At 48.9% G+C, this 23,553-nt stretch overlaps 1 protein-coding gene across 3 annotated transcripts in view; it reads right to left on the minus strand.

Moving 5' to 3' along the window:
- The window catches only part of Prkar1b (protein kinase cAMP-dependent type I regulatory subunit beta), a 117,343-nt gene that overhangs the window by 16,371 nt on the left and 77,419 nt on the right, over window positions 1-23,553 (minus strand). For all 3 annotated transcript variants that reach the window (XM_003470073.4, XM_005003743.3, XM_005003742.4), the window contains exons 5-8: window positions 12,549-12,610; window positions 11,886-11,932; window positions 3,122-3,280; window positions 636-696 (exon numbers count right to left, since the gene is read on the minus strand). In XM_003470073.4, the coding sequence (XP_003470121.1) occupies window positions 636-696; window positions 3,122-3,280; window positions 11,886-11,932; window positions 12,549-12,610 (329 nt within the window). The remainder of the gene's footprint in view (window positions 1-635; window positions 697-3,121; window positions 3,281-11,885; window positions 11,933-12,548; window positions 12,611-23,553) is intronic.

The following is a 23,553-nucleotide window of genomic DNA, read 5'->3' on the forward strand; positions in this document are numbered from 1 at the left end:
AAGCCAGGGGCACAGCCAAGAGGCTTTTGCCTCTTTCTTCAGCCTAGTCATGTTCAAAACAATTCAGCAGTAAGTTCCCTGCAAGACTGCTGAGCATGCTTAGAGCCGGGGGTGTACCTTTGAACCCTGAATCCTTTGGTAACCCAGGCACACTGCCATCAGGTAACATTGGGAGGGCAAGATGTTCTCTAGAGATTCACGCTGGGATTAACTAAAGTGGCAAGGAAAGAAGCTCACTCAAACCTGAAGCTGGTTGTAGTGGTGCACACCTATACTCAGAAGGCTGAGGCAGGAGGATGGCAAGTTCCAGATCAGCCTGGACAACTTAGTGAGAACTCATCTCAAAATAAAAAGGGCTGAGGAAGCAGTTCAGTCATGCAGTGACCCTAAATTGAATCTTCAGTGTTCAAAAAATTTGATGAAGCCAAGCAGGCAGCAGAAGAGACAGACAAACCCAACTGTACGCCCCAGAGGACAGTGTATGTGCATGCCTACATGTGTATCATGTGTGTGCATGCACACGCACACATGGGCATAACACCACCTGCCAGCCACACAGGGAAAAAGAGAGTGTCCGGCTGGCAGCAGGTGCTCAGAGGAGGCTGTGAGGCCCAGGGACATGCAGAGCCACTGACCGAGGATGGAGACCTTGCTGAGGAACTCCTCGTACATCTTGCGTTTTCTCAGTGTGCTGCCCTGTTTGGGAGAAAGAGAAAACACAGAAAGTGAGTTTGCAGGCCTGAACCATTCTGATATTTCCAGATTTCTCATGCATCTTCACAGGAGGGGCCCTCTGAGGGACACAAATTCCAGCACCAGCCCTCTCCTTCCCCCTGGGGCTTCCAGGGTATGCCAGCCTCTGAGGGCACCCATGTTGCCACCTCTTGGGGTCCACTTCAAGCAGGGCCACCCTGAACAACCAGCTGGGCAGTAAGCAAATGACAGTTTGAAATTTCCAAAGCCAGTAGGTCTCAGAAGACCCACTCTGCTGCCTACCAAACTCAGGAGTAGAGCCTTCCGCCAACAGTGAGAACTACAGGATCCCACCCTTGCAGAAAGATCCAAAGGAGCAGTGGTGCCAGGGGCAGCAGGGAGTCCCGGGTCTTAGGCTGCTCTGGGCAGGGGTTCTGAAGATCTCAGTGCATCCTCTACCTTAGTCTGCATTCCCTAGCTCCACTCAGGGGCCCAGATAAGTTTCAGGTAAACTGAGAGTCCAAAGCCTAAGAAAGAAAAACGATGCTGGGTATGGTCTGTAGGCTCGGCACTCTGAGAGGCTGACACAGGAGGATCACAAGTTGGAGCCCAGCCTAGGCAACTTAACAATGTAGTGAGATTGTCTCAAAATAATCATTAAAAAACGACTGAGATATAGCTCAGCGCCAAGGCCCTGGGTTCAATCCCCAGTACTGAGAAGAGAAGGAAGGAATGGAAGAAAGTGAAGATAAAGAAGGGAGGGAAGGAAAGGTTAATTCTGAAGAGTGCTGGGGCCCTGCTGGCCTCTGCATGGAACCCAGGGTCTGGGGTGGAAGTGGGGTCAAGCCCAGCCCTACAAAGCCCTGGGCTCTTTTCTTCCCTCAAAAAAACATGGAGCCGGGGCAGGGAAGTGCCAGGCATTTAAGAAGCTTCCAGATTAGACCTGGGGTTCCAACAGCCCGCATGTGGGGCGAGTCTGAGCTGACATTCTTGGACCGTCTATCGTCCCCCTCATCTCCTGTGTCACCCACGTCATGTCCAGCTTAGCGCTAAGTGGACGCAGGGTGGGGACACTCAATGTGTGATAGCCACATCCAAATCCGCCCAAATGGGGACGGATGCAAACACAGACTCGACTGACCCGCAGGGCACTCCCGCCACCGGAATCCACCAGCACTGTCATTTTCTTTCCCGAGTCACATGAGCCCTGTGGACTTCCAAGCTGGCCAGCACTATTCTTAGTGCACAAGGATCCGGAATTAGCACAGAGGAAGTGCCGGCTCCCAGCATGGTTTGAGAACTTCCCTGAATATAAGGTTCCAGCCACAAAGATCCACAGCCAGGATGACACAGCACAGATGGAGCAGAGACTGTGCCAGGTGCACCCAGAGGGCACAGACACTCTACGTCCTCTTACAGATGTTGGTAGATATCCAGCAGACAGGGGCCTTACCAGATCCACCCCTTGCCTGCAGGGCCCTATTGATCTGCTCTGAGCCCTGGGAAAGAACTTGTGGAACTTGGGGCTGATGAAATAGCTGTCCTGACTTTACTGGCCCTGTCTGCAGTGAGACAGAGCCAGTCACTGGACGGGGACCAGGATGGTGCAGCAACACTCCAGCAACTCTGGCCACAGGACCTTTGCAATCATTGCACTCTGGCCAATATTCCTGACAGCCTTTGCCCCAGCTTCCTGCCTCAAGGCCTCTGCACCAATGTTACCTAGAAGAGAACTCTCTGGCCCTTCTTATTAGAGAACAACTGCTCCTCAGTTCCAGATCACCTCCACAATCCCACCCCGGGTGTGTATGTGTTTAGTCTGTCTCCTCACCCTGGAGGCCAGCTCTGTGCCTCCTATTCTGTGATGCACCCAGCCCTAGAACAGCCCTTGGCAGATAGCATGTGTGAGGAGTGGGCGAATGACCTCCTCCCTCAGGAAGGGACTTGTCCTTCATGTATTTGCATGGTCCCAGTCATCCTATGGTGGGCTGCTTGTGTGCACACGCACACATGTGCATGTACACACACTGTATCTCCTGAGAGATCTGGATGCATGTAAGAACAAAACTAAACCAGTACAGGATTAACCCTAGTGATCCCCATGCCAAGGAAGCCTGGGAGTGAGCACTCTGGCCCAGCACAATGGTCCCACCAGCTCAGCAGGGAGAACTTTCTCATACTAGGAAGATGGGTCTCTCAAAGTCACTCTGGATGCTTGCTCAAGAATGGGTGTCTGGGCTGGGAATTTAGCTCAGCAGCATTAAGCGCCTGCCTGGCAAGCGCAAGGTAGTGAGTTCGAACACCAGTATCAAAAAAAAAAAAAAAAAAAAAAAAAAGAATGGGTGTCTGACACAGCCCCAGAACCCCATCCCCACCCGCCTCTTCCCACCCCGCCTGGTGGAGCCTCATCTACCAGGGTGCTACTCACCATCAGGATGCGCCGGTAGCTGTCACGATCAATGCCCCAGAGCTTGAGGTCGGTCTTGGCCTTCACAGTAGCAGCCCTGGGCGTGCCGTAGATGAGTGCCAGCTCCCCAAAGCTTCCCCCCTCGCTGATGTTGGTCACCCACTCTCCATTCACATACACCTTCAGGGGACACAGGAGAGAGACATCAGGGCACAGATGCAGGTTGCCCACTGCCCAGAGGCCCTGCAGGTCTCCCAGATGCCCTTGGGAAGGGCACAGTGTTGGCCACAGTCCTGCTCCACACAGAGACCACACAACAGCCCAGGATCTGCCCAGCCTCTGGAGTTCAGGCCAGGACCAGAGACTGGGCAGCATAGATCTGGGTTATAGCCAGGAATGTGTCCCCCACTACTACTGCTCCCAGGTGGGTGCTGGATTCAATTCCCCAGTAATTCTCTGAGCTGGGGCCTCTGCAACATGTGCTGACTCCAGGTGGACACTCAGCCCTCACCTTTCCCTCTCGAAAGCTGCCCCTTCCTTCCCTGCCACTCAGTGATCACTCCAGGCGCCCCGTCTCCTCCCCACCTCTGGGGGCCCTAAGGCAGCCACACACTGTCAGAAGTGAGCCCCTATCCTGGGCCCTTCCTCCCAGGGGGCAGCAGCCAGGCCCTTGACTGGAGCCTGAAAGGAGTCATTGGCGCCACGGTAGATGAGCTTCGCAAAGAGTGGCCAGGACAAGATTCCCTTTCAGGCACACAGCACCGCCCCGCACGGCGAGCCTGTGCCCGGCCCGTGCGCGGCCCACACCCAGGCGAGAATGGTGCAGATTGTTCATTATGTAGTGATTATGCAGATTCGGTTACTATAAATTGACACAATGGCTTCTTTATCCCCACAGTGGTCAATGAGCGTACAGATCGGTTCCCATTGGCAAAATGGGTGCGCAGGGGAAGAATGGATTGTGATGAATCATGGAAGCGATTCTTACTGAAATCAATGACTCATTATCTGATAATAACTGGGCACAGAATTTCCCATCTGAAAGAAAACACCCGCAGGTGATGGATAAATTCATAACCACAGATGAGCAAGGCTGGGAACCACAGCAGGTCAAAGACAGGGCCCCACCTGCCAAAGTTTGGAGTCCCTTCTCCTCAGGCCCAGCCAGATCTGCTGCAGGGCGTGGCAGGGGAGCACCTGGCCACATAGGGTGGGGATGGGGGTATGGCTGCCCCTCCACAAGCCTCCAGGAGCCTAAGGCATCATCCTCCCAAGGCTCCAGGAAGCACGCCCAGCCAGGCAAAAAGGACACACAGAAGGAGGGTCAGCAAGCCCCAAGATTTAGGGATGAGTTTAAGGGATCTCAAGTAGCACCCAGCAGGACTTCTGCCTCTCTTAATTCCCAAAGGGCACATAAAGCCTATGATGGGCACAGCCTGGCCTCCAGTGTGGGAGTCAGCACTCCACTCTGCCTATATTTCTGAGGGCAGGACCCAAGCAAAAGGTTTAGTGAGTCGTCATACCACCCAGAAATGCTAGACCCTCAGACACTGTCCCCCAGGCCTTGGGTCCCTCATGCAGGTTTTGTGCCTCAAGGTACAGCATGGGGCTGTCTTGGGCCATGTGCCTGAAGTGGCATCTGGTCACCTACTGGATGGGCTTCAGGAGGTGGTTCAGGGCTCAGCCCCTCTGCACCCAGCATCATCCCATCCAAGCTGAATGGAAAACGACAAGGGGGTAGACCTGCTCAGGTTGCAGGGTCTGCTCCCCACAGAACTGGGTGGCAGCTTCTGGGGAACAAGGGAGCCCTTCCAGTGGTTTCTCAAGGCAGGAACAGGACACCCTGCCACCTGCCAGAGGCAGGATCCCCAGGAACAGAAGGACATGTTCTGGCCCAGCCCCATGCCAGCTGCACCCCTATCTTTCTTAGGCCATCTCCAAAGACAGTGGAGTAATGACCAAGAGGCACAGACCCTCTGCCCGTAAGGACCCCTGCCCCACCGAGAAACCCCGGTCTCCTAGCACTAGCCTGGGTGTCAGAGAAAACCATTGTGTGGACAAGCTCAGGGCCACCCCCAAGGACAAAGGGGCCATCCTTCTCAGGACACTGGCCTCTGTCACAGCTCCCCAGCAGGGCAGAGTGGGCCCCACCCAGCTGGCACGCAAAGGGGCTGCTCTTGTCTTAGTTCATATTTTTTTCTCTTTTAAAAGAAAAATGGTGGTGGTGGTGGGAGGCCCCAGCGGGCGGCGCCATGTCCCTTGAGGTCGCTCTGCACATCCTTCTTCCTCCCTTCCCTCACCCTTCACCACTCTACAGTGGGTGACAGATTCCCATCCTTGGGAACTGTCCAATAGATGGGAACCCCGAGCCCCTGTCAGACCTGGTAGCGGGAACCCTGGGCATTTCAAGTCACCCAGCTCCATCCCCTGGGAAAGCCAAGTATTCGGACAGCAGTAGTACATGCAGGTGAGAACAGTCACCCAGTCTCCCACCCAACCAAGGCAAAGGGATGGTGTGTGACTTCAAGGCTCAGCTAGGGCAGCATGGCCAGTATCAGTGGTCCTGATCCTCCTGCCTCCCAGCCCCAAGAGAAAGAACAAGGCACTTGTGTCCAGCTGACTCAGTTTCCCCACCACCCAGGCCCATACTGCCCCAACTCTCTTTAGCCCTCAGTACCAGGGGTCTGGTTTCAAGTCACTCTATTGGTAGCACAGGGTCCTTCCTGAGGGGACCATGCCATGTCTAATGGCCACAGGATCCCTTATCATACCTCTAGCTGGCTGGCAAGGCTCCTCCAGGACCCATCCCAGCCTTTCTGCTCTCTTCCGTGACCTCAAGACCTCATATACAGGGTCAGCAGCTGACTTCCTGGCCCAGCAATTTTAAGCCCACCTTAAACTCAGGTGCTGTTCCTCATATCAACACCACCATCTATACAGTGGCCTAGGACTCTCCCACTCCCAATTCTAGGAAGAGTCCATAGCCTGTCACCTCAGACAAGGCTCCCCAGAACCTCAGGGAGCACAAGGCTGGGCTGGGTAAATACACTCAGTGCCTCCAAGACCTAAGAAACCTTCACAGCAATCTCCAGGTTATAGCCACTTGGTGCTCAGTAAACAACTGATTAAAATAAAACTCTCAAATCAGGGTCTCCAGGAGACATTTGTATACAGCCACCGGAGTGTCCACTGATGAGTGACAGGTAAACAGTACGTGGCTATGCAAACACTGGAATACGATTCAGCCTCAAACAGGAATGGGCTTCGGCGTAGGTGGACCTCGGAGACACAATGTTAGTGAGACAAAGCCAGACACGAAAGGACAAACACTGTGCGACTCCACATCTATAAGGTCCCTAGAGGAACCAGTTCATGGGGACAGAAAGCAGGATGGTGATGTCTGGAGTCGGGAAGGGGACGGGAGTCAGGGTTCCATGGAGGACAGAGCTTCTATTTGGGAAGATGAGAGGTGGACGGGGGTGACAGCTACACAGCAGTGTGAATGCACTCACTGTCACTGACCTGTGCACAATGGTTAAAACCCAAATTTTAATTTGCGTGTACTCTACCAGTTTAAACACACGCACACACAGAGCACTTGGCAAACGCCCAGCAACAACCAACCAGGACAAGGGACCAGGTTGCCACACCCAGGGCTGCGCAGCAGAGACAATGTAAAACCTCAGAAGGTGACAGGAAAGAGCCTCAAAATAACAAAGGACCAAGAACAACAAAGGTAGGGAATGGGCTTCAGACTGGGCTAGAAATGGAACGACGGCACTCCTGAGCCGGTAACACCGACAGCTGAGTGTCCTTTTAAGCAGAAATGCTATGTTCCAGGAATAAAATAAATTGGGAGATATTTTTATACTTAGAAAAATGGATTATAGCTCTTGGCAACACACACACAGCAAGCAGGCATTTTGGGAGTCTCTCTGGAAAACCATAATTTAAGCCAAACCAGTGTCCTGGCATTTGGTACCTGGTCCCCAGGGGCTACTGTACAAGAGGGCAGTGTCACCCTGCAGAGAGGGCACTCAGGCCACCTCAAGGTCCTGTGGCTGCCTCCTGTGGGGAGGGGATGCCCACCACGATGGCTCCATTCCCACCCCACCCTGCAGAACCCACATCTTTGGAGCCGTGGAGAGCACGCTGGACCCAGTGCGTGTCCACCCTTGACCTCGGAGGGTGTTTACAGCAGCAAACAGAACACACAGCAGGGCTCAGGGTAGTGGGGCTGGACTGAGCCAGGACAGCTCTGGGCTGTGGCAGCTCGGGGCACAGTAATCACAGTAATCATCCTGATGCACACCCTGGAACTCCACCCACGGCCAGTCTGCCGTGTGTCGGTCCTGATTCGTTACTGGGTTCCTCGGATTCCTTCAGATGTGGCCTTCGGCACCAGCCCTGATGTTTACTCTGCACACAATCGCCCCCCACATCACAGCAGCTCCCCCGCAGCTCCTGTGCCAGCCCCACCCTGCCGCCTACCCCATCCTCACTGGAAAATCTGAAGGGATTGGCAGAGGTGCCTAGTGTTCACATGCAGCCATAGCAGGCAGGAAGCTGGCTGTGCCCATTCACAGACGGCTCTGTAGGTCACACATCCTGGTGCCATCAGGGCCTGGATGGCCCAGACTAGGGGCTGCACCAGGAAGCGGTATCCACTTTTGGTGCCCAAATATATTCTGGTTCTGCCCTGAGGGGTTCAGAGAGGACCTGGAGGCCACTTGTGCACCTGGGGCGGGCGCAGGATCTAAGAGACAATGTGTCGGGGAACTCCAGTTATGTGAAAGTGACCTCACTTTTTCCTTCACACAATTGCCTCCACATGTCTCCGGGCTTGGTCAGATGCCAGAGACAACACATCTCACCCGGGAGCAGGGACAAGGAGCTGGCCAGAAGGCGAACTTGCTCTTCGACCCTCACCTTGCCCTATGGCACCCTGGCCTGAATGTTGTGACAGTCCCTTGGGGTTGGGAGGGGTCCTGTCAGGATGAGTCCGGGTTTGGTCCATGTTTTCTGTTTTGTAGCACTTGGGATGGATCCCAGGGCCTCCCATAGGTTAGGCAAACACTGGCTACTGAGCTATATCCCCACTCCTTTAAAATTTTACTTTATTTTATTTTATCATTATTGTTATTATTTGGTACTGGGGATCGAACTCATGACTGTGCAAGGCAGATGCTTATGCCACTGAGCTAAATCCCTGGCCCTCTAAAATTTTATTTTGACAAAGGGTCTCCTTTGCCAAGGCTCACCTTAAGCTCACAAGTCTCCTGCCTCAGCCTCTGATATGGGAATGAACCAACATATTCATCTGAGCCTTGGATTTGAGGAAACTGGGACCCTGCTTTGAAGGGGCTCTGTCCACCTCATGCTCAGTCTCTGAGGAAGTCCTGGACGTGGCGTAGGGCAGGTACAGTGCATGACACAGACCATGGATAACACTTCCCTGTCTACAGTGAGAGAAGGAAGAAGTGTGTGGGGTGGGAGAGGACCTCAGCAAGGAGACAGAAAGCACAGATTGAAAGGCAGGGCACATGTGTTCCCAGATGGTGCCCTGTACCCTTGGCCCATCCTAGGGGTCCCTTGTACCCGGCTGGCCCCAGACTGGAGGAAACTGCTCACAGGCAGTCAAGGACAGTGACCCACTGGTAACAAGCCCTGAAGACATTAGGTCCTCACCTTCCAGGGGTCCTCCTGGTCCACTAGTACAGGTGTGGGACCAGTCAGGTAGGGAAGAAGGCAGTCAGGGCATGGATCACAACAGCAGCCCAGGGCAGCTGAGATCCGTGGTGGCACCACATGAGCAGCCTGCTTCTCTGACCTTGGGGGGAACAGTGAGCCATAGCCCTGTCTGAGTGACGCAGAAAACAAGGCCAAGAAACAACCCTGGCAAAGAAGCCCAGTGGGCCCTTGGGGTCCTCTGAACGCTGTGGGCCCTGAAGCAGCATCTGCCATCCCCACACCTGCTCTTTCAGGTCAAGCCAAGACTGAATCAGAATTCCCTCAGTCAGTCCAAACCCTCCAAATTCTGCCCCAAATTGAAGGTGCCCTTAGAATGCAATTGGGAGATTTCTACCACTTCAGGGAATGCAGAATAGGGGGAGGAAAAGTGAGAGCCAAGAGCAGGATCCACCAGAGGCTCCCAAGCTGGCAAGGGAGAGTCTTATCTTCCATCATCTGCTGGGGTCAGCATTTGTCAAACCCCACAACAGAGGACCCGGTGTGATGGGTCTTGAAGAATGCAAAGAGTTGGTAAGGCAGAGGAGGAATAAGAGCAGAGGGCACAGAAAGTCAAAGTTCTGAGGTGTGAGATAGCTTTTACTAATTTCCTGTTGATCTGCAATGTGGACCTACAAAACCTACTCCCCTGCTCAGGGCCTGAAAGTACCATAAACATTTGTGGGGAAAAAAGGGGCAAACGGTGATGATCTGGGGGTGGAGGGCTGAGAACAGCATAGAATTAATATATGGGAGACAATTGTAGATCAAACCAGGAACAAGCCATCTCTACCTACTGCTGTCTCTGCCCTGGGCATCCCTCACACAGTACAGCATCTGAGGACCTGCACTTTCCTGTTCTGCCCTCCCTGTACCAGGCCTGAGCTTGGGCAGTCCCATGTCAGGTGTGACAAGCCGTCTCTTGGGCCTGGCCCCTAAGGCTGTACCCTCCTGTCCTGGGTTTAGCTGTGAAGTGAAAGGTCAGGCAGTGACCATGGTTGCAGCTGAGCCCAGTTGGACCTTCCTATCCTCCCTCTTCTTCACGGTTCCCCCTAGAAGGGGCAGCCCTAGCCCTGAGCTCCTGCCTCAGTTTCCTTTAGGAGGACAGGATCCCCCACTGACACCACAGTTGCCTCAGGCCAGTCGAGGGACCATGCTGTTAGATCCAGTGCAAGACAACAACATAGGCCACATGACAAAGAGAAGTCTGGGGACTCAGGGTGTGCCCCACCTGGACTTCTCTTGAGTCACTTCCTGTGCCCCAGCTCCAGAAGTGGGAAGCCTGAAAGTTTCCAGAAAAGTCAGAGTGAATGCACTGGCAGGCTGCTGAGGAGGAAGGTGAGTAAATGCCCTTCCCAGAAATAGCTGAGACTGGACAGAGGCAGAGGGACAAAACCAAGTCCCAAAATAGCACCCAGCCTGGGGATCGGATGTGGGATGGCCTGACACCTAGAGGGCACTGACAGGAAGGTGACCTGGAGCAGCTGGCAACACTCTCTATAGGGGAGGGGAGAGCGTGGCTGAGCCATTCCCAGCCCAAAGAGGACCTAGGGCCAGCTTGGGAAGGTCTGGATCTGATCTGGGGCCTTAGGGACCCCAAATGCCCAGTACTGGAGATTCAACTCCTGAAGATAGGCCTTAAAGCCCAGGAAGCCTGGCATGGAGATGCACACCGGTAATCCCAACACTCTGGGAGCCTGAGACAAGAGGATTGCAAGTTCACTCCTGGGCAACTTTGTGAATTAATGAGACACTATCTCCAAATAAAAACATAAAGGCAAAAGCCCTGGGTTCGATCAAAAAAGAAAAAAGAAAAAAAATTAAAAATAGCCCCCAGGAAAAACTGCAAAATCACCACTAAGATAGGAAGGGATATGCCACAAAGAAGCTAATGGCATGGGTACATCTGCAGACACCCAGGCTAAGGAAGAGACATCAGAGGGTTAAGCAGTGATGCTCACAGTGATGCTATGACAGAAGGGTGGGCGTCCCCAGCCAGAGACAGCATTTGCCCCTGTGACAGCACAGTGCAGGGTTCCAGGAGGAGCAACAAGGGCTTCCATGGGGGTCACACTGAGGCCAAATTGGAGGGCTTTGGCAAGAGCTAGGTCTTCAGCTCCAGGAGGGCAGAGGCAGGCACCTAGAAAGGCAATGTCACCACCTTTCAAGCCAGGGCACCTGGGGCTCAGGTGATGGCAGCCCAGGAGGCAAAAGGAGGCAGGTGGGTATGGAAGACCTAGCTGACCTAACAGACCAGTGGAGGAAGCTTCATAAAAGTATGGGCCTGAGGGCATGGCTGCATAACCTGTATTTTCACTAATCTAGAAAGCTGAGGCAAGAGGATCGAAAGTTCAAACCCAATTTGGGCACCTCAGCAACACAGAAACCCTGTCTCATTAAAAAAAAAAAAAAAAGTAAAAATTAAAGAGCTGAGAATGTAGTTCAGTGTGAAGGTCCAGGGTTTAACCATCAGTATTGCAAAAAAAGGAAAGAAAAAAAAAGTAGGGGCCTTCACTGTTGGCGAGTGACAGCATAGACAGCATCCCTGAGGATCACAGTATAGCTTGGGCATTTGCAACAAGGTGGCCTGGGGCACAGAGGACCCAACTCCAGGCAGGGCCTCTGGGGTCTACAGATGCACAGCTCCCTGGCCAGTGTTGATGTCCAATGGAAAACTGGCATCATCACTGGCTACTGATCTGGAGTCAGCACTGAGTCAAACCCTCCCAACTGTCTGCAGGAGACAAAGGCCCAGGCTGAGGCCAGCACCTGCCCAACGGTTCTGCGGCCACCTGTGTGTTTGACATTTTTTTCTTATAAAGACCTTTTAAAGGAAGTGTATTAGTTTTCATTTAACAGGGTGGGGTGCTGGTCTGTGGTACAGCAATTGCCTGGCATACTCAAGGCCCTGGGTTCTGCCCCTTGCACTGCAAATAAATAAACTTGAGGAATATGTCACTTGGAAAGAAGAGCCTTCCGATGGGGCTTGTGGTGACCTGCTCTTCACACTGGCTAAAGAGGGAAGAGCTAATGTACAAAAATGGTAGTCTGTACTCACATCCACCTCTCCTTGGTCAATTACGTAGAAGTTATCTCCTTCATTCCCTGTAACAAAAGAGACAGGAGACATAAGATAAAACTGCCTGTTAGACATAGGAGCTACAGTGTTTTGTAATGTTTTTCTTCCAAAGAATATCTGCAACATTGTCTACATTATAGACCTTGGCCAAGGAATACCCTGGACCTGTGTGTGTGTGTGTGTGTGTGTGTGTGTGTGTGTGTGACAGAGAGAGAGAGACAGAGAGAGACACAGAGACACAGAGACAGAGAGACAGAGACAGAGACAAAGACAGAGAGAGAGATCAGAAAGACAGAGAGACAAAGACAGAAAGAGATAGAGATCGGAGACAGAGAAAAGAGACAGAGAGAGAGACAGAAAAAGAGACAGAGAGAAAGAAAGAAAGAGAGAGAGACAGAGAGAGAATACAAATGATCCTCATGCCTCAACCGCCTGAGTGCTGGATCACAAGCATATACCACCATGCCCGGATTCTTTTTTTTTATGACAAGATTATGAATATGTAGTTAATTTCAGTTATGTTTGTTTTCTTAAATTTTGCAAATGAGTCTTCTGGAGGACTACACAGAGCTTCTTATGCTAAAATCTTAAGCACATGAACCACCTTCCCCAGATCTGGGGCTCAGAGGCAGCAAAACATACCTTGCTGTATGACCGTCTCCCCAGCAATGTGAGTGACAGGGAACATGGCATCAAATATGTCACTGAAAAACGAAGGACACCAGATTAGGGACTACAGGTAACACCTGGTAAGGTCAAATCCTGCTGCTCTGGACCTGTAAGACCCCCTGCCATCCAGGAGACACCCAGGTCCTATTGAAATCCATTCACAGAAATCAGTGAAAATGAGAAAATCTACCTAAGAGAGGAACACTAAACTCCTTCCTAATCCTCGGTTCAGGTTCCCACTGTGAGCCCTATCTCTCCATAGACACAGTTTGCTGCTGGCTTTTTATGAAAACGGAATCACATTAAACACAGTTTTGGATTCCAGCTAGGAAAGAGTCATTACACAGCGTGAACATTTCTGCTGCCAATAGATACAATTCTGCTAGAAACAGCCACCAAGCCTGATAAAGTGTTTTTTGCATTGATTTTTTTTTTTCTTTCAGAGAAAACACTTCTAGTCCAAGAACATCCTGGCTCTCGATGCAGAAATGAGTGGCGAGCTCAGCACCTCTGCAGAGGATGTGGAGGCTCTGGAACACACAGACTTTACGAGCCACCAAGGCCAACCAGGCAGCCTGGCCACCTAATTTCCTAAATTTAGATGTGAAATGGTTGATGCAAATGATGCCCAGGGGAACCAGGAGGAGCTGGAGAAGCCCTGAGCCAGCAGAGATACTGGCAAAAGTAGAGGACGTCTATCCCATCACCCATTTTATTGGGACTGCCATCGGAAGATAGGAAGAACATTGGTGTCACTCCCTGAAAACCAGTGACAGCCTTCAGAGACCACCCCTTAGTCCTTGGGTTCCCAAAACAGAAACTGAGGAGCCACCTGCAAAGGACAGGATGCCAGAGACTTCAGCAAGATGTGCCTGGCTCAGTGAAGCTGCAGGGGCAGCCCCTCCTGCCTGCCTAGATGGACCGGGGGACCACAGGACTGGTAGGTTGAGGTAAGCCTTGAAAGCTCACAGGGCTCCCTCACTGTACCAGTCCAGCAAACACAAAATCAAAGATCCAGGTGACACAGGCTCCAGAAAAATCTAAGTAATTCTTAAAACAGTGGTTGTTTTCTCTCTATTCTAGAAATTCTTCTATCCCCTGATGTGTCCTTTTGTTATCTTTTGTTTGATTCTGTATGTGCTTATCTTTTCTATAGTCTTATAGTTAATTTATGTACTTATGTATTTTTAAAGAGCTGCAGTTGCTCACTGGGGAAATGTTACATCTTCCCTTTAGGGCCAACTTGAGGTTCTTAACATTTTTGAAGCATCCAAAAAAGGCGAAATCTGGACTTGAAATGTTACAACGTGCTTATCTGAGTGTGGTACAGACTCCAAGCCCAGTACACGGAATGATGCATCCAGGACGGAAACCAGGAACTTATTCACAGCCAAACATACTTTCAAACTAGCCTAACATGCCAAATACACCTCCAAAGATTACATATGCTGAGACACACCGCCTCTTCTCAAAGTTGCTGGAAATGAGCAGTTTGGCAAAGCATTTCAATCTGTAAGAGATGAATATGCTCCGTATGTGGAGAATAAGCCAGGCTCCCACAGAAGGCCTGGTCACATGGCTTACAAGGTGACCAGGTCCTGTCTTTTCACAAAAGTCCACTTCCTTCTTCCCTGACAGACGGGCTCCTAGCCCATGTAAGTGCAGGTCCCACAGGAATCGTTGCCTGAGGATGATTCCACAAGATTCCTCTCAACCTGATCCAGCCTTCACAATCTTCCCTTAAACTCTCAGACAGGTCTGGGAAGCCAGGAATGTGAGATCCCAAGAGAGAAGCAGGCGAGTGGCAATTAAACTACTGGAAACTGAAGACATGAGTTCACAGGCCCAAAGAATGAGACATGAGGCTCCCGTCAGCCTGGGATGGGGCTAGGCATCTGAAGGGGTGCCACTCCCAACAACTGCATCCTCTGTGTCCAGTCAGGGCAGGAGGACATAGGCTCAATGCTATAGACCCATAGAAAGAAATCCCCAGGCTGTGTTATGAAACCTCTCTCCACACGCAGAACATCCATCAATGCACACTGAAGTGAGGCCTTGTTCTTCATGGCCAGCTCAAGACCATGCAACATCACTGACCAGGTCTGGAAGGGTCTGTTGGCAAAGGCCTGGCCTCCAGAAACAGATCTCCACTCAAATAGCAGCTGCCAGTCTGAGCCCCCTTGGCCCTGTGCCGACCACCTGAGACCTCATAATACTCTCTTGCTCAAATTCACAAGGTCCATCTCTGTTCTCACCTTACACAACAAAGACAAACTGAAGCTTGAAAAGCTCTGGGAGACAGATGAGCCCTGGCATCAGACTCTGTTCAGGCGCCTCCACCTACACCCAGGACAAGGCATCCAACCATTGTGGAGAGGAGCAAGAGTACACAGGATGAGGGCAGGAGGCGGCAGAGTCTAGCCTAAAGACCACACTGCAGACCACTCTCCTGCTCACTGGGCCATTTAGCATCCAGTGGGTCATGTACTGTGTTACCACTGTCCCCAAAAGAGCTATAGACTTTTTACCTGGCCATGTAATTTTATGGGGTTTCCCACTCCAGCAAAGAGGTAGTCTTCAGCTCACAGTGCCCACTGACTATTCTTGTTTTACTTATGTATTTATTCCTCTATCCTCCTTGACCTTCCACAAGTCACTGCACTAGGATCTCTGTGGTACATGCTTTTGTTTGTATGTCTTAAAATTTTGAACTGTGGGCATGTTCAATGATTTGGATTTGAAGTCTCCCTCCCCACCAAAAAATACCTCATGAACTAAAAAGCTTTGGTCACCAGCTGATAGGCTTTTGGGAAGGTAATTGGATGATGAGGCTCTAAGTTCACCAAATGCATTAAATCCATGGATGAGATCAAAATGGCATTACTGGGAGGTGATGGGAACTCAGGAGATGGGGCCAAGTTGAAGGCAATGGATCATGTGGATGTTAGCTGAGTACTACATCTGGTCCCAACCTCTTCACTCAGGCTCTTGCTCTCTGCTTCCGGTCTATACATGATGAACAGCCTCTGCCACATGCTTCTACCATGATGTTTCAGCAAGTGATCTAGCCAACCATGGACTGAAATCTAAAATCACAAGCTCAAATAAACCTTCCTCCTTTAAGTGCTTTTTCTCAGGTACCAGGGAAGGTGACACCTGGGCTGTGACTGAGAGCCCTTTTCTGTTTTCATCCCATGTCCCTCATCTCCAAGCTCCAGGCTTCTCTCCAAGGGCCTGTCTGCCACTCCTCTCCCGCTGGTTTCCTGTTCTCGTCCTTTGCCCATCTCGATAGTCAGCTGGTATCATTTTTCCTGCTGAGTTACAGGAATTCCTTGTCAGTTTTATACTTTCCAAATATTTCCTGCAATTCGTCTCCTGGTCACATTCTCACAATGTCCTTAGCTAAGCAGACATCTTTCATTCAAGGGCAGTATCTTTCCTGCTCTAGGGCCTCTGCCCCTGTGGGTTCAGTAAGAGTCTGTTTCCCCATCACAAAGTCACCCAATACTACATGGCTGTGTTAATCATCCCAGGCCACTATGACCAAGCACCAGAGACTGAGCAGTTTAAGCAATATTTATTTCTCATGGTCCTAGAGACCAGAAAAGCAATCGGAAGGTCAACAGATTTGGCTTCATGAGGACTACTCCCTAGCTGGTGATGGTGGTCCCACCTAGCTGTGTCCACAACAGAAGGAGCTTGGTCCTGGCATGCCCTTACAAGGGCACTACCCCCACCCCAGGGTCCCTGGCCTCCTGTCTTTCCCAAAGCCCCACTTTCAAATACTGTCAAAGAAGCAATCAGTGATTCAGATTATGCAATCTGGGTATAAGGAGACACAACACAGTTCATGGCAATCACTTTCTGCTAAATGTATCATTCTCATATCTACTTCTGGGTCTCTAGCCAATCCTACAGGGGCTCCAGTTTTGGTCCCCCAGAGAGTCAATGTCACCTTGAAGATCTACAAATTGCTCCACACATGCCAAGCAGACCGAGAAGGGGATATAGGTTGACACATCCTCCAAAAGTCCAGATGTTGGGAGTTCTAACCCCCAGGCTCTTACAGTATCTGGAAACAGGGTCATGCAGAAGTCACTGGTTAATGAACTCATGATGGTGGAGAGAACTGCCTAATTCAATATGACCCATGTTTAGTTTCCCTAGTGTAGGAAATGATTCAAATATATAAAAGTACGTGATAACCATGATTCCCCATTATGTAGCCTTGAAGCCTTATAAAATTTTCACTCATTAATGGGAACGGCTTCAATCTGGGCTGTTTGATATTATGGCCTGTGATGCAATGAACAGCTACTTTGAAGAAAACAAGACATCATAATAGCTAGTGCTAATTAAATACCATCTTGTCTTAAAGCCACACCAAACTATGGCTCTTCTGTCTCCATTGATTTTATCATGTTGTAGCTTGCTGGATTTTATCGTATGTGGTAGTATAAACAAAAATTGTTATAGGCAAAGAGATAATATAGAAACCATTGATCATTTTTTCTGTTATCTGGTTCTAAATACTCTACAATGCTTTCATCCACTTGAATGGTGTTACATAGTCTTGATATGTTTGATGCTATAGCATATGAAGTTATATTCAAATATTTCAAAGAAAAGACACTATGGTAACTACTATTAAGTTGGGTTATTTGGTGGTGAAGCACTAGGTTGCTGAAAGTGTCATGCTTTAACCTGTATTGTTATGTTGTTATGCCCCCTTTTATCTCATCCTCTCCCTTATTCATTAAAAAATTATTTAATTTTTTAAATTCCTTTTTTAAACTAAGGGGAAAAAATCAAAAATCTAGCAGGATATATTATAGTAACATTTTGATTTCCTATCAACTTGAAGTCCTGTAATACCCCCGTTATCTTGTTTTGACTGATTAGACTCTATTCTGCTCTGTATGAAAGTATCAGGTATCAGAGTATAGGCAACTACTTTAAAAGCAATAAGATTCACTATGATGCCCATTCTGGTTTGACTATTATCCTCTTTTGAGGTGCTGTAAGATTTACAAAGTTTAGGTTTTATTGGTCTTGTTCTCTACTGTTTTGTTTAACTTTATAATACCTAAAGAGATAGACAATTCTTCTTAAGGATACAAGAGGCATTATGGTAACCATTGTTGATAACCTTGTACTCTGTTTTTACATCATGCGCTATGTCTATCCTTGGTTTTGACTGACAGCTTTATCATGCTTGATTTTATTCTCTTACCAAAAAAAAAAAAAAAAAAGCAGTAAGATCTAAGGGAGCAATAAAGCCCAAAATGTGTAAAAAAAAATATGATCCATGTTCTGAAGAGCGGGCCTCAACGCGGATATACACAGGGAGAACACCATGTAAAAGACACACAGATAGAAGCATTGAGGGACATGGGAGAAGATGCCACCTACAAGCCAACGAGAAAGGAAGGGGACAAAGCCTCATAGTCCTATGAGGGATCATCCTGCTAACACCCTGTCTTTGGACTTCCAGTAAATTTCTATTCAGGCCACCAAGTTTGTGGTATTTTATTACAGCAGCCCTAGGAAACAGGTATGGCATTTCGTGTGTAGTTGCTCATTCTATTCTCACAATGATCTTGTGGTATTTATTATTCTCCTTTATAGGTGAGAGGAAAACAGAGGCACAGAGAGACTAAGGAATGGGCTGAGGTCACACAGCTGGCAGGCAGGCCAGGAGACGTGGCTTCCGAGTCCTTGCTCTGACCATGACATGGAGCTACCTCTCATTTATTCAATATTTAGCTCCCATGTGTACCTGCACCTATTTCCTTAGGTCTTGTCTCCTGCTATCACTGCTGTCCCTGCTTCTCTTACTCCATCAGTGCCACAGCCTGGTGGTGCCTCTCAGACTGGAGCAGGGTGAGCCCCTCTTCTGCTTCAAGAAAGACTCAGCTCTCTGCAGATTGCATTCTTCCCATTTCTATCCTAGAACGCATTAATTGCCTCCCATACTCCAGCTGCCATGTGGCCCAGATGGCTGTGCAGACTGGGAGAATGCTGGCTTCACTGCATGAGGTCTCTCCATGCAAGAACACAGCCACCTCTCCCTTTATTCCCACCCTCCATGGAGGTTTCACACTTACTCCTTCAAGCCTGTTGTGATCTTTACTGACTAAACGCCACTTTCAGTGGTTACTGCTCTCAGGGCTGGTGTCTCCTAAAACCAGATTCCTGGTTACTTCCTGGTGCCCCCTCCAGGCTCACACTGCCACTCCACCTCTGCTGCTGGTGGAGAAGGGAGTTAACATCTTCTTGGTTGTCATGGGAAGGAGTCTGTGTTGTTAAAATTAATTGCCTTTTAACTGACAATAAAAACTGCATGTATTTAAACACCTGGGGCTTCCTAATCCTGATTTCAAGTTGAGCTTCCATCAATTCTACTGAGTTACTTTATAATCCTGAGAGTTTTTCTGTTGATTCTGTGGGGGTCACCACAGAGATGAACTCTATTGGCCTTCCTCCTTGAAGAGTGTGCAATCCCCAGGGTTCCTCCATTAGGATGTTTGCTGTCCTGGCTAGGCATGAACTTTACTAAATTTCTAAATGGAGGGAACTTTTCTTCCATTCTTATTTTGCTAAGCATTTTTAATATAAATATTTGCTGAACTTTACCAAAATCTTTTTAAGCATCTTTGCCATATACATGTGAATTTTGCCCTGCAGTGTGAGGGGGAGCTTGACGTGGATGGAGTGTTCCAAACTGGAACCATTCTTGCAGCAAGGGCAGACTCCACCTGATCACAGTGTGATTCTTTTCCACACACTGCTGGATCTCATTGGCTGTTTAGTTTTGCATCTACGTTCATAGTGAATTGGAGGCCTATAGTTTTCTCTGCTTGGATATTTTTCTCGAGCTTTGGAGTCAAGAGTACACTGGCTTCATATGACAGGCTGGCAGCTTCCTCTTGTCATCTGTTTTTCTGGGGCAATGGAAGTCTCAGGCTTATGGTAAGCCCTCCGGGCCAGGTCTCTACAGGATGTAAGGATGTTGTTGGTTATATTTCACTTTGCTTAGTGCTTACCTATCACTTTGGGCTTTCTGTTCTTCATGTGCCAACATTGGTGCCACTTTCAAAGCTAGCTCGCAACATTTACAAATTCAGAGTATTCATAAAAATCAAATGTTTGGCTTTTCTTTGAAATAAAATGGACGCTCCAGCCACATGGGGCTTTGAGTCTCACAAAACAAAAATGTACCCCCTCCTCATCCTGCCAGGATCATGAGGCTCTCAATTTGCCCCATCCCAAGACCTATGGCCCCCACTTCATCCCACTCTTCCCAGCTGCGCTTACATACTGTGGGGTGAGCAACTTGTGGCAAGGGCTTCCTTTCTGGACATCTGGTACAACTCCCGATTGTGCATAGAGGCATCCAGGAGACTGACTCTCAGAGAAACTGAAGGCACCCTCTCCCCGAAACCTGCTGGTAGCAGCCTCACTGGACACCAACCGAGGTTCCCAAGGAGAAAGGAACCTTTGCCCAGCCCCCTGAAGGCCCAGGCAGCTTCAGAATTCTCCTGGAAGGATACAAAGATGGCTCCATGCTGACCTGGGGTGTGGGAAGGGGTAAGGTGCGGGGAGGGGGCCCCCCCACCAGGAGGGGGTACAGCTCAGGTTTTTCATCTTCTGTTCCTTAGTGCATCTCAAAAACTGCTGCAGAGTAGCTCAGCAGGTAGACTTTCCACCCCCACCTTCCCTGCAGAGAAGTCTGCTGAAGCAAACAGGTTTGGCTAGTTCTGGGAGCTAGGTGTCCCCAGGCGGAGAGGAGAGTGAGGGATCCGCAAGCAGTGGAAGCTCCTGACCCCAGAGGTCTAGAGCAGTGGGGAGACAGGGCCACACACAGTCAGCCTCTAAACACACCCCACTCCATCAATGGAACTTGTGCATTTTAGAAACGTCCCCTTCAAGCTTTAAAAAAATTTTTTTCTGTGACTTTTAAGCAAAAGCCTATGATGTTGATTGTGAAGAAAATTAACAGGATCAACTCTCATAACAAAGCAAATAGAGTTCCATCACTCTGGTATCTGTACTTTTAAATGCTTTTTAGTTTGAGGATTTCAAATCTTCATAAAGAAGAGGAGGGGGTTAGAGCCAGGACATGTGTTTATACCCTGGCTGGTGCTTCTGAGGGAACAGAAGTAAACAGCCCAAATACACAAAGAAAACTTGGGATGGAGACTAAATGTGTATCAAGCAGCAGAAGGAATTATGAGAGGTAGAAACAGCATCTTAAAAAATAAACAGGAGGGCTGAGGATTTCACTCAGTGGCACAGCACCTGCCTGGCAAGTGTGAGGTCCTGAGTTCGATTCCTGGTATACCCTCACCCGCAAAAAACCAAAACAAAGAGGGAACCACCAAGTGCAGAAAACTTGGGCAAGCACAAACTAATGCATCTTGGTACAAGGCTTCAAGATTGTGCTGCAGAGAGGGGACAGCAAGCTGACACCCTGGACCCCCTTCAGGAATGGCTGACTCTAGAGGCCAGTGCTCTGGCCCCACCTGCACAAGGTCTCTTTCAGTGCCAACCTTCTGTAGGTCAGTGCTGTTTAGAGAAGGAAGCATCCAGACTCTGTGCTGAGGCAGCCTCTGGTGCATGGGCGCCCTAGTGTCGCCCAGCTGTCCCCACGAGCGACACGGCCTAGACACCATGTTCCTGGTTTGCGCACAGGCTCTTGCACTGTTTGGGTAAAGCTCCCTCTGTTTCTCTGTTGACTGCAAGTTTCCAAATATTCCCTCTAAACAGTCATAACTCAGTCCTGGCTGTCAGCTGCAGTGCGAAAGAAGGCTGCTTGCTTAAACCAGCTTAGCAATGGGGAGAGAAGCACAGGAAGTCCAGGGTTCGAGGTGGGAACGTACAGGTGGAATCCCAGGAAACACCAGTCACGTGTCCATGATATTTGCTATCAGAAGATCTGAAGCATCTCTCACCACAGTCATCTCCAACCCAGGTCAGAAGCCCACGGCTCCTCCAGCCACAGTGCCATGGGTGCACATGCCTGGGTGCCTTGGCACTGCAGACACCAGGCCCACCTTGCCCTCTGAATCCCAATACACAGGCTCAGCTTGGTGAAATCCAGCCTCCCTGCAGCATTTCCTCCTCAGAAAAAAAAGTAGCTTCGGGGCTATTCATCACCTCGCTGCTTGTTGTGGTGGAAACAGGGATCCGGTAATTAAGTTCAAGACGGATGCTGGGGAGTATTATGAAACTGTGCTGCAGAGCACATCGAGGGAGACTGATGACATTCTTTACTGGTCTATGGAATAAAAAATGGGTTACGAGGTAAAATCTGATAGAACTTGGAGCAAAAGACAAACATCCTGCTGCAGTCAAGGACCTCAGCACCTTCTGCAGATTCAGGCGGCAGGAAGTGGGCAAGGACAGAGGCTTCCTGAACAGCACCATCAATCAGCTGGGTGAGCTGACATTTATAGAATGTTTCATCAAACAACAGCAGAACACCCCTTCTTCCCAAGTTTACCTGAAACAGTCACCATGACAGACCACACCCTGGACCATAAAATACACCTGAACAAATGGAAAGAGTACAAATCATACAAGGTGTGCTGTCAGATCATGACAGAGATTAAATCAGTAACAGAAAGATAACTAGAAAAATCCCAAGGCATTTGACCATGAAATAATACACCTCTAAATACCACATGGGTCAAAGACAAAGGTTCCAGAGGAACTGAAAAGTAATTTGAACTAAATGGAAATTAAAATACAGCATTATCAAAATGTGTGAGCTATAGCAAAACAGTATTTAAAGGGAAATCTATAGCATTAATGTATACACTAGAAATTAAGATCTAAAATGAGCAACCTACGTTTCTACTTTGGAAGTGAGGCTTAGTGACACATATCTGTATTCTCAGTTCTTGAGAGGCTGAGGAAGAAGAACTACCATGAGATTGAAGCCAGCCTGGGTTACATAATGAGTTCAAGGCCAACCTGAATTACATAGTGAGTCTGTCTCAAAAAAATAAAATCAAACACCAACAAGCACTGTCTTCAGGCCTGCCTCAAAACAGAAAGTTTTCATCATGGGAAACTACCATATGAAGAGCAAATCAAACCCAGAATAACCAAAGGAAAAAAAATATAAGAGTAGAAATCAATGGAAATGAAAAAGGAGATTAATAGGGAAAATCAATTAAGCCAAAGCAGGTTCCTTGAACAAATCAACAAAATCTATGAGCTCCAGTCAAGCAAACCAAGAAAAAAAGGGGAAAGACACTAATTTCCAGCATCAGAAATGGAAGGGGGGACATTTCTACAGACACCTGGACATTAAAAAGGTGTTTAAAAAATACTGTGGACAACTCTATGCCCACACACCTGGTAACTTTGATAAAATGAACCAATTCCTCAAAATAACCTGCCAAAATTCACACACAAAGAGACAATCTAAATAGGTCTCTTTAAAAGACACTGAATAATTATTAACCTTCCAAAACAGAAAGCACTAGGCCCGGATGTGTTCACTGCTGAATTCTACCAGACATTTAGGAAAAAATAATGCCAATTCTTCCTAATCACTTCCAGAAAACAGAAGCACAGGAAACACTTTCTAACTTATTCTACAAGGACAGCATCAGCGCCAACACTATTGACGTTACAAGAAAGGAAAATTACAGACCAGTATCTCTCATGAACACAGACGTAAAATTTCTCAAAATATTAGCAGACTGAATCCATCAATGTATGGAAAGAATATACAATATAGACAAGTAGAATTTATTCTAGGCACATGAGCCTAGTAACATTTTAAAAATCAGCGTAACCCACATCAACAAGCTTAAGAAAAATCATATGATCATATCGGCAGGAGCAGAAAAATCACTCCTTAAAATATAATACCTACCCATGATAAAAATCCAGCAGCTGGATCCAGGTGCGGTGGTGTATGCTCAAAATCCCAGCACTGCTAGAGGCTAAGGCAGGAGAATTG

The sequence above is a fragment of the Cavia porcellus genome, unplaced genomic scaffold (assembly GCF_034190915.1).
Source record: "Cavia porcellus strain 051 isolate PalLab524CR breed Dunkin Hartley unplaced genomic scaffold, mCavPor4.1 scaffold_23, whole genome shotgun sequence".
Classification (NCBI taxonomy): Eukaryota; Metazoa; Chordata; class Mammalia; order Rodentia; family Caviidae; genus Cavia; species Cavia porcellus.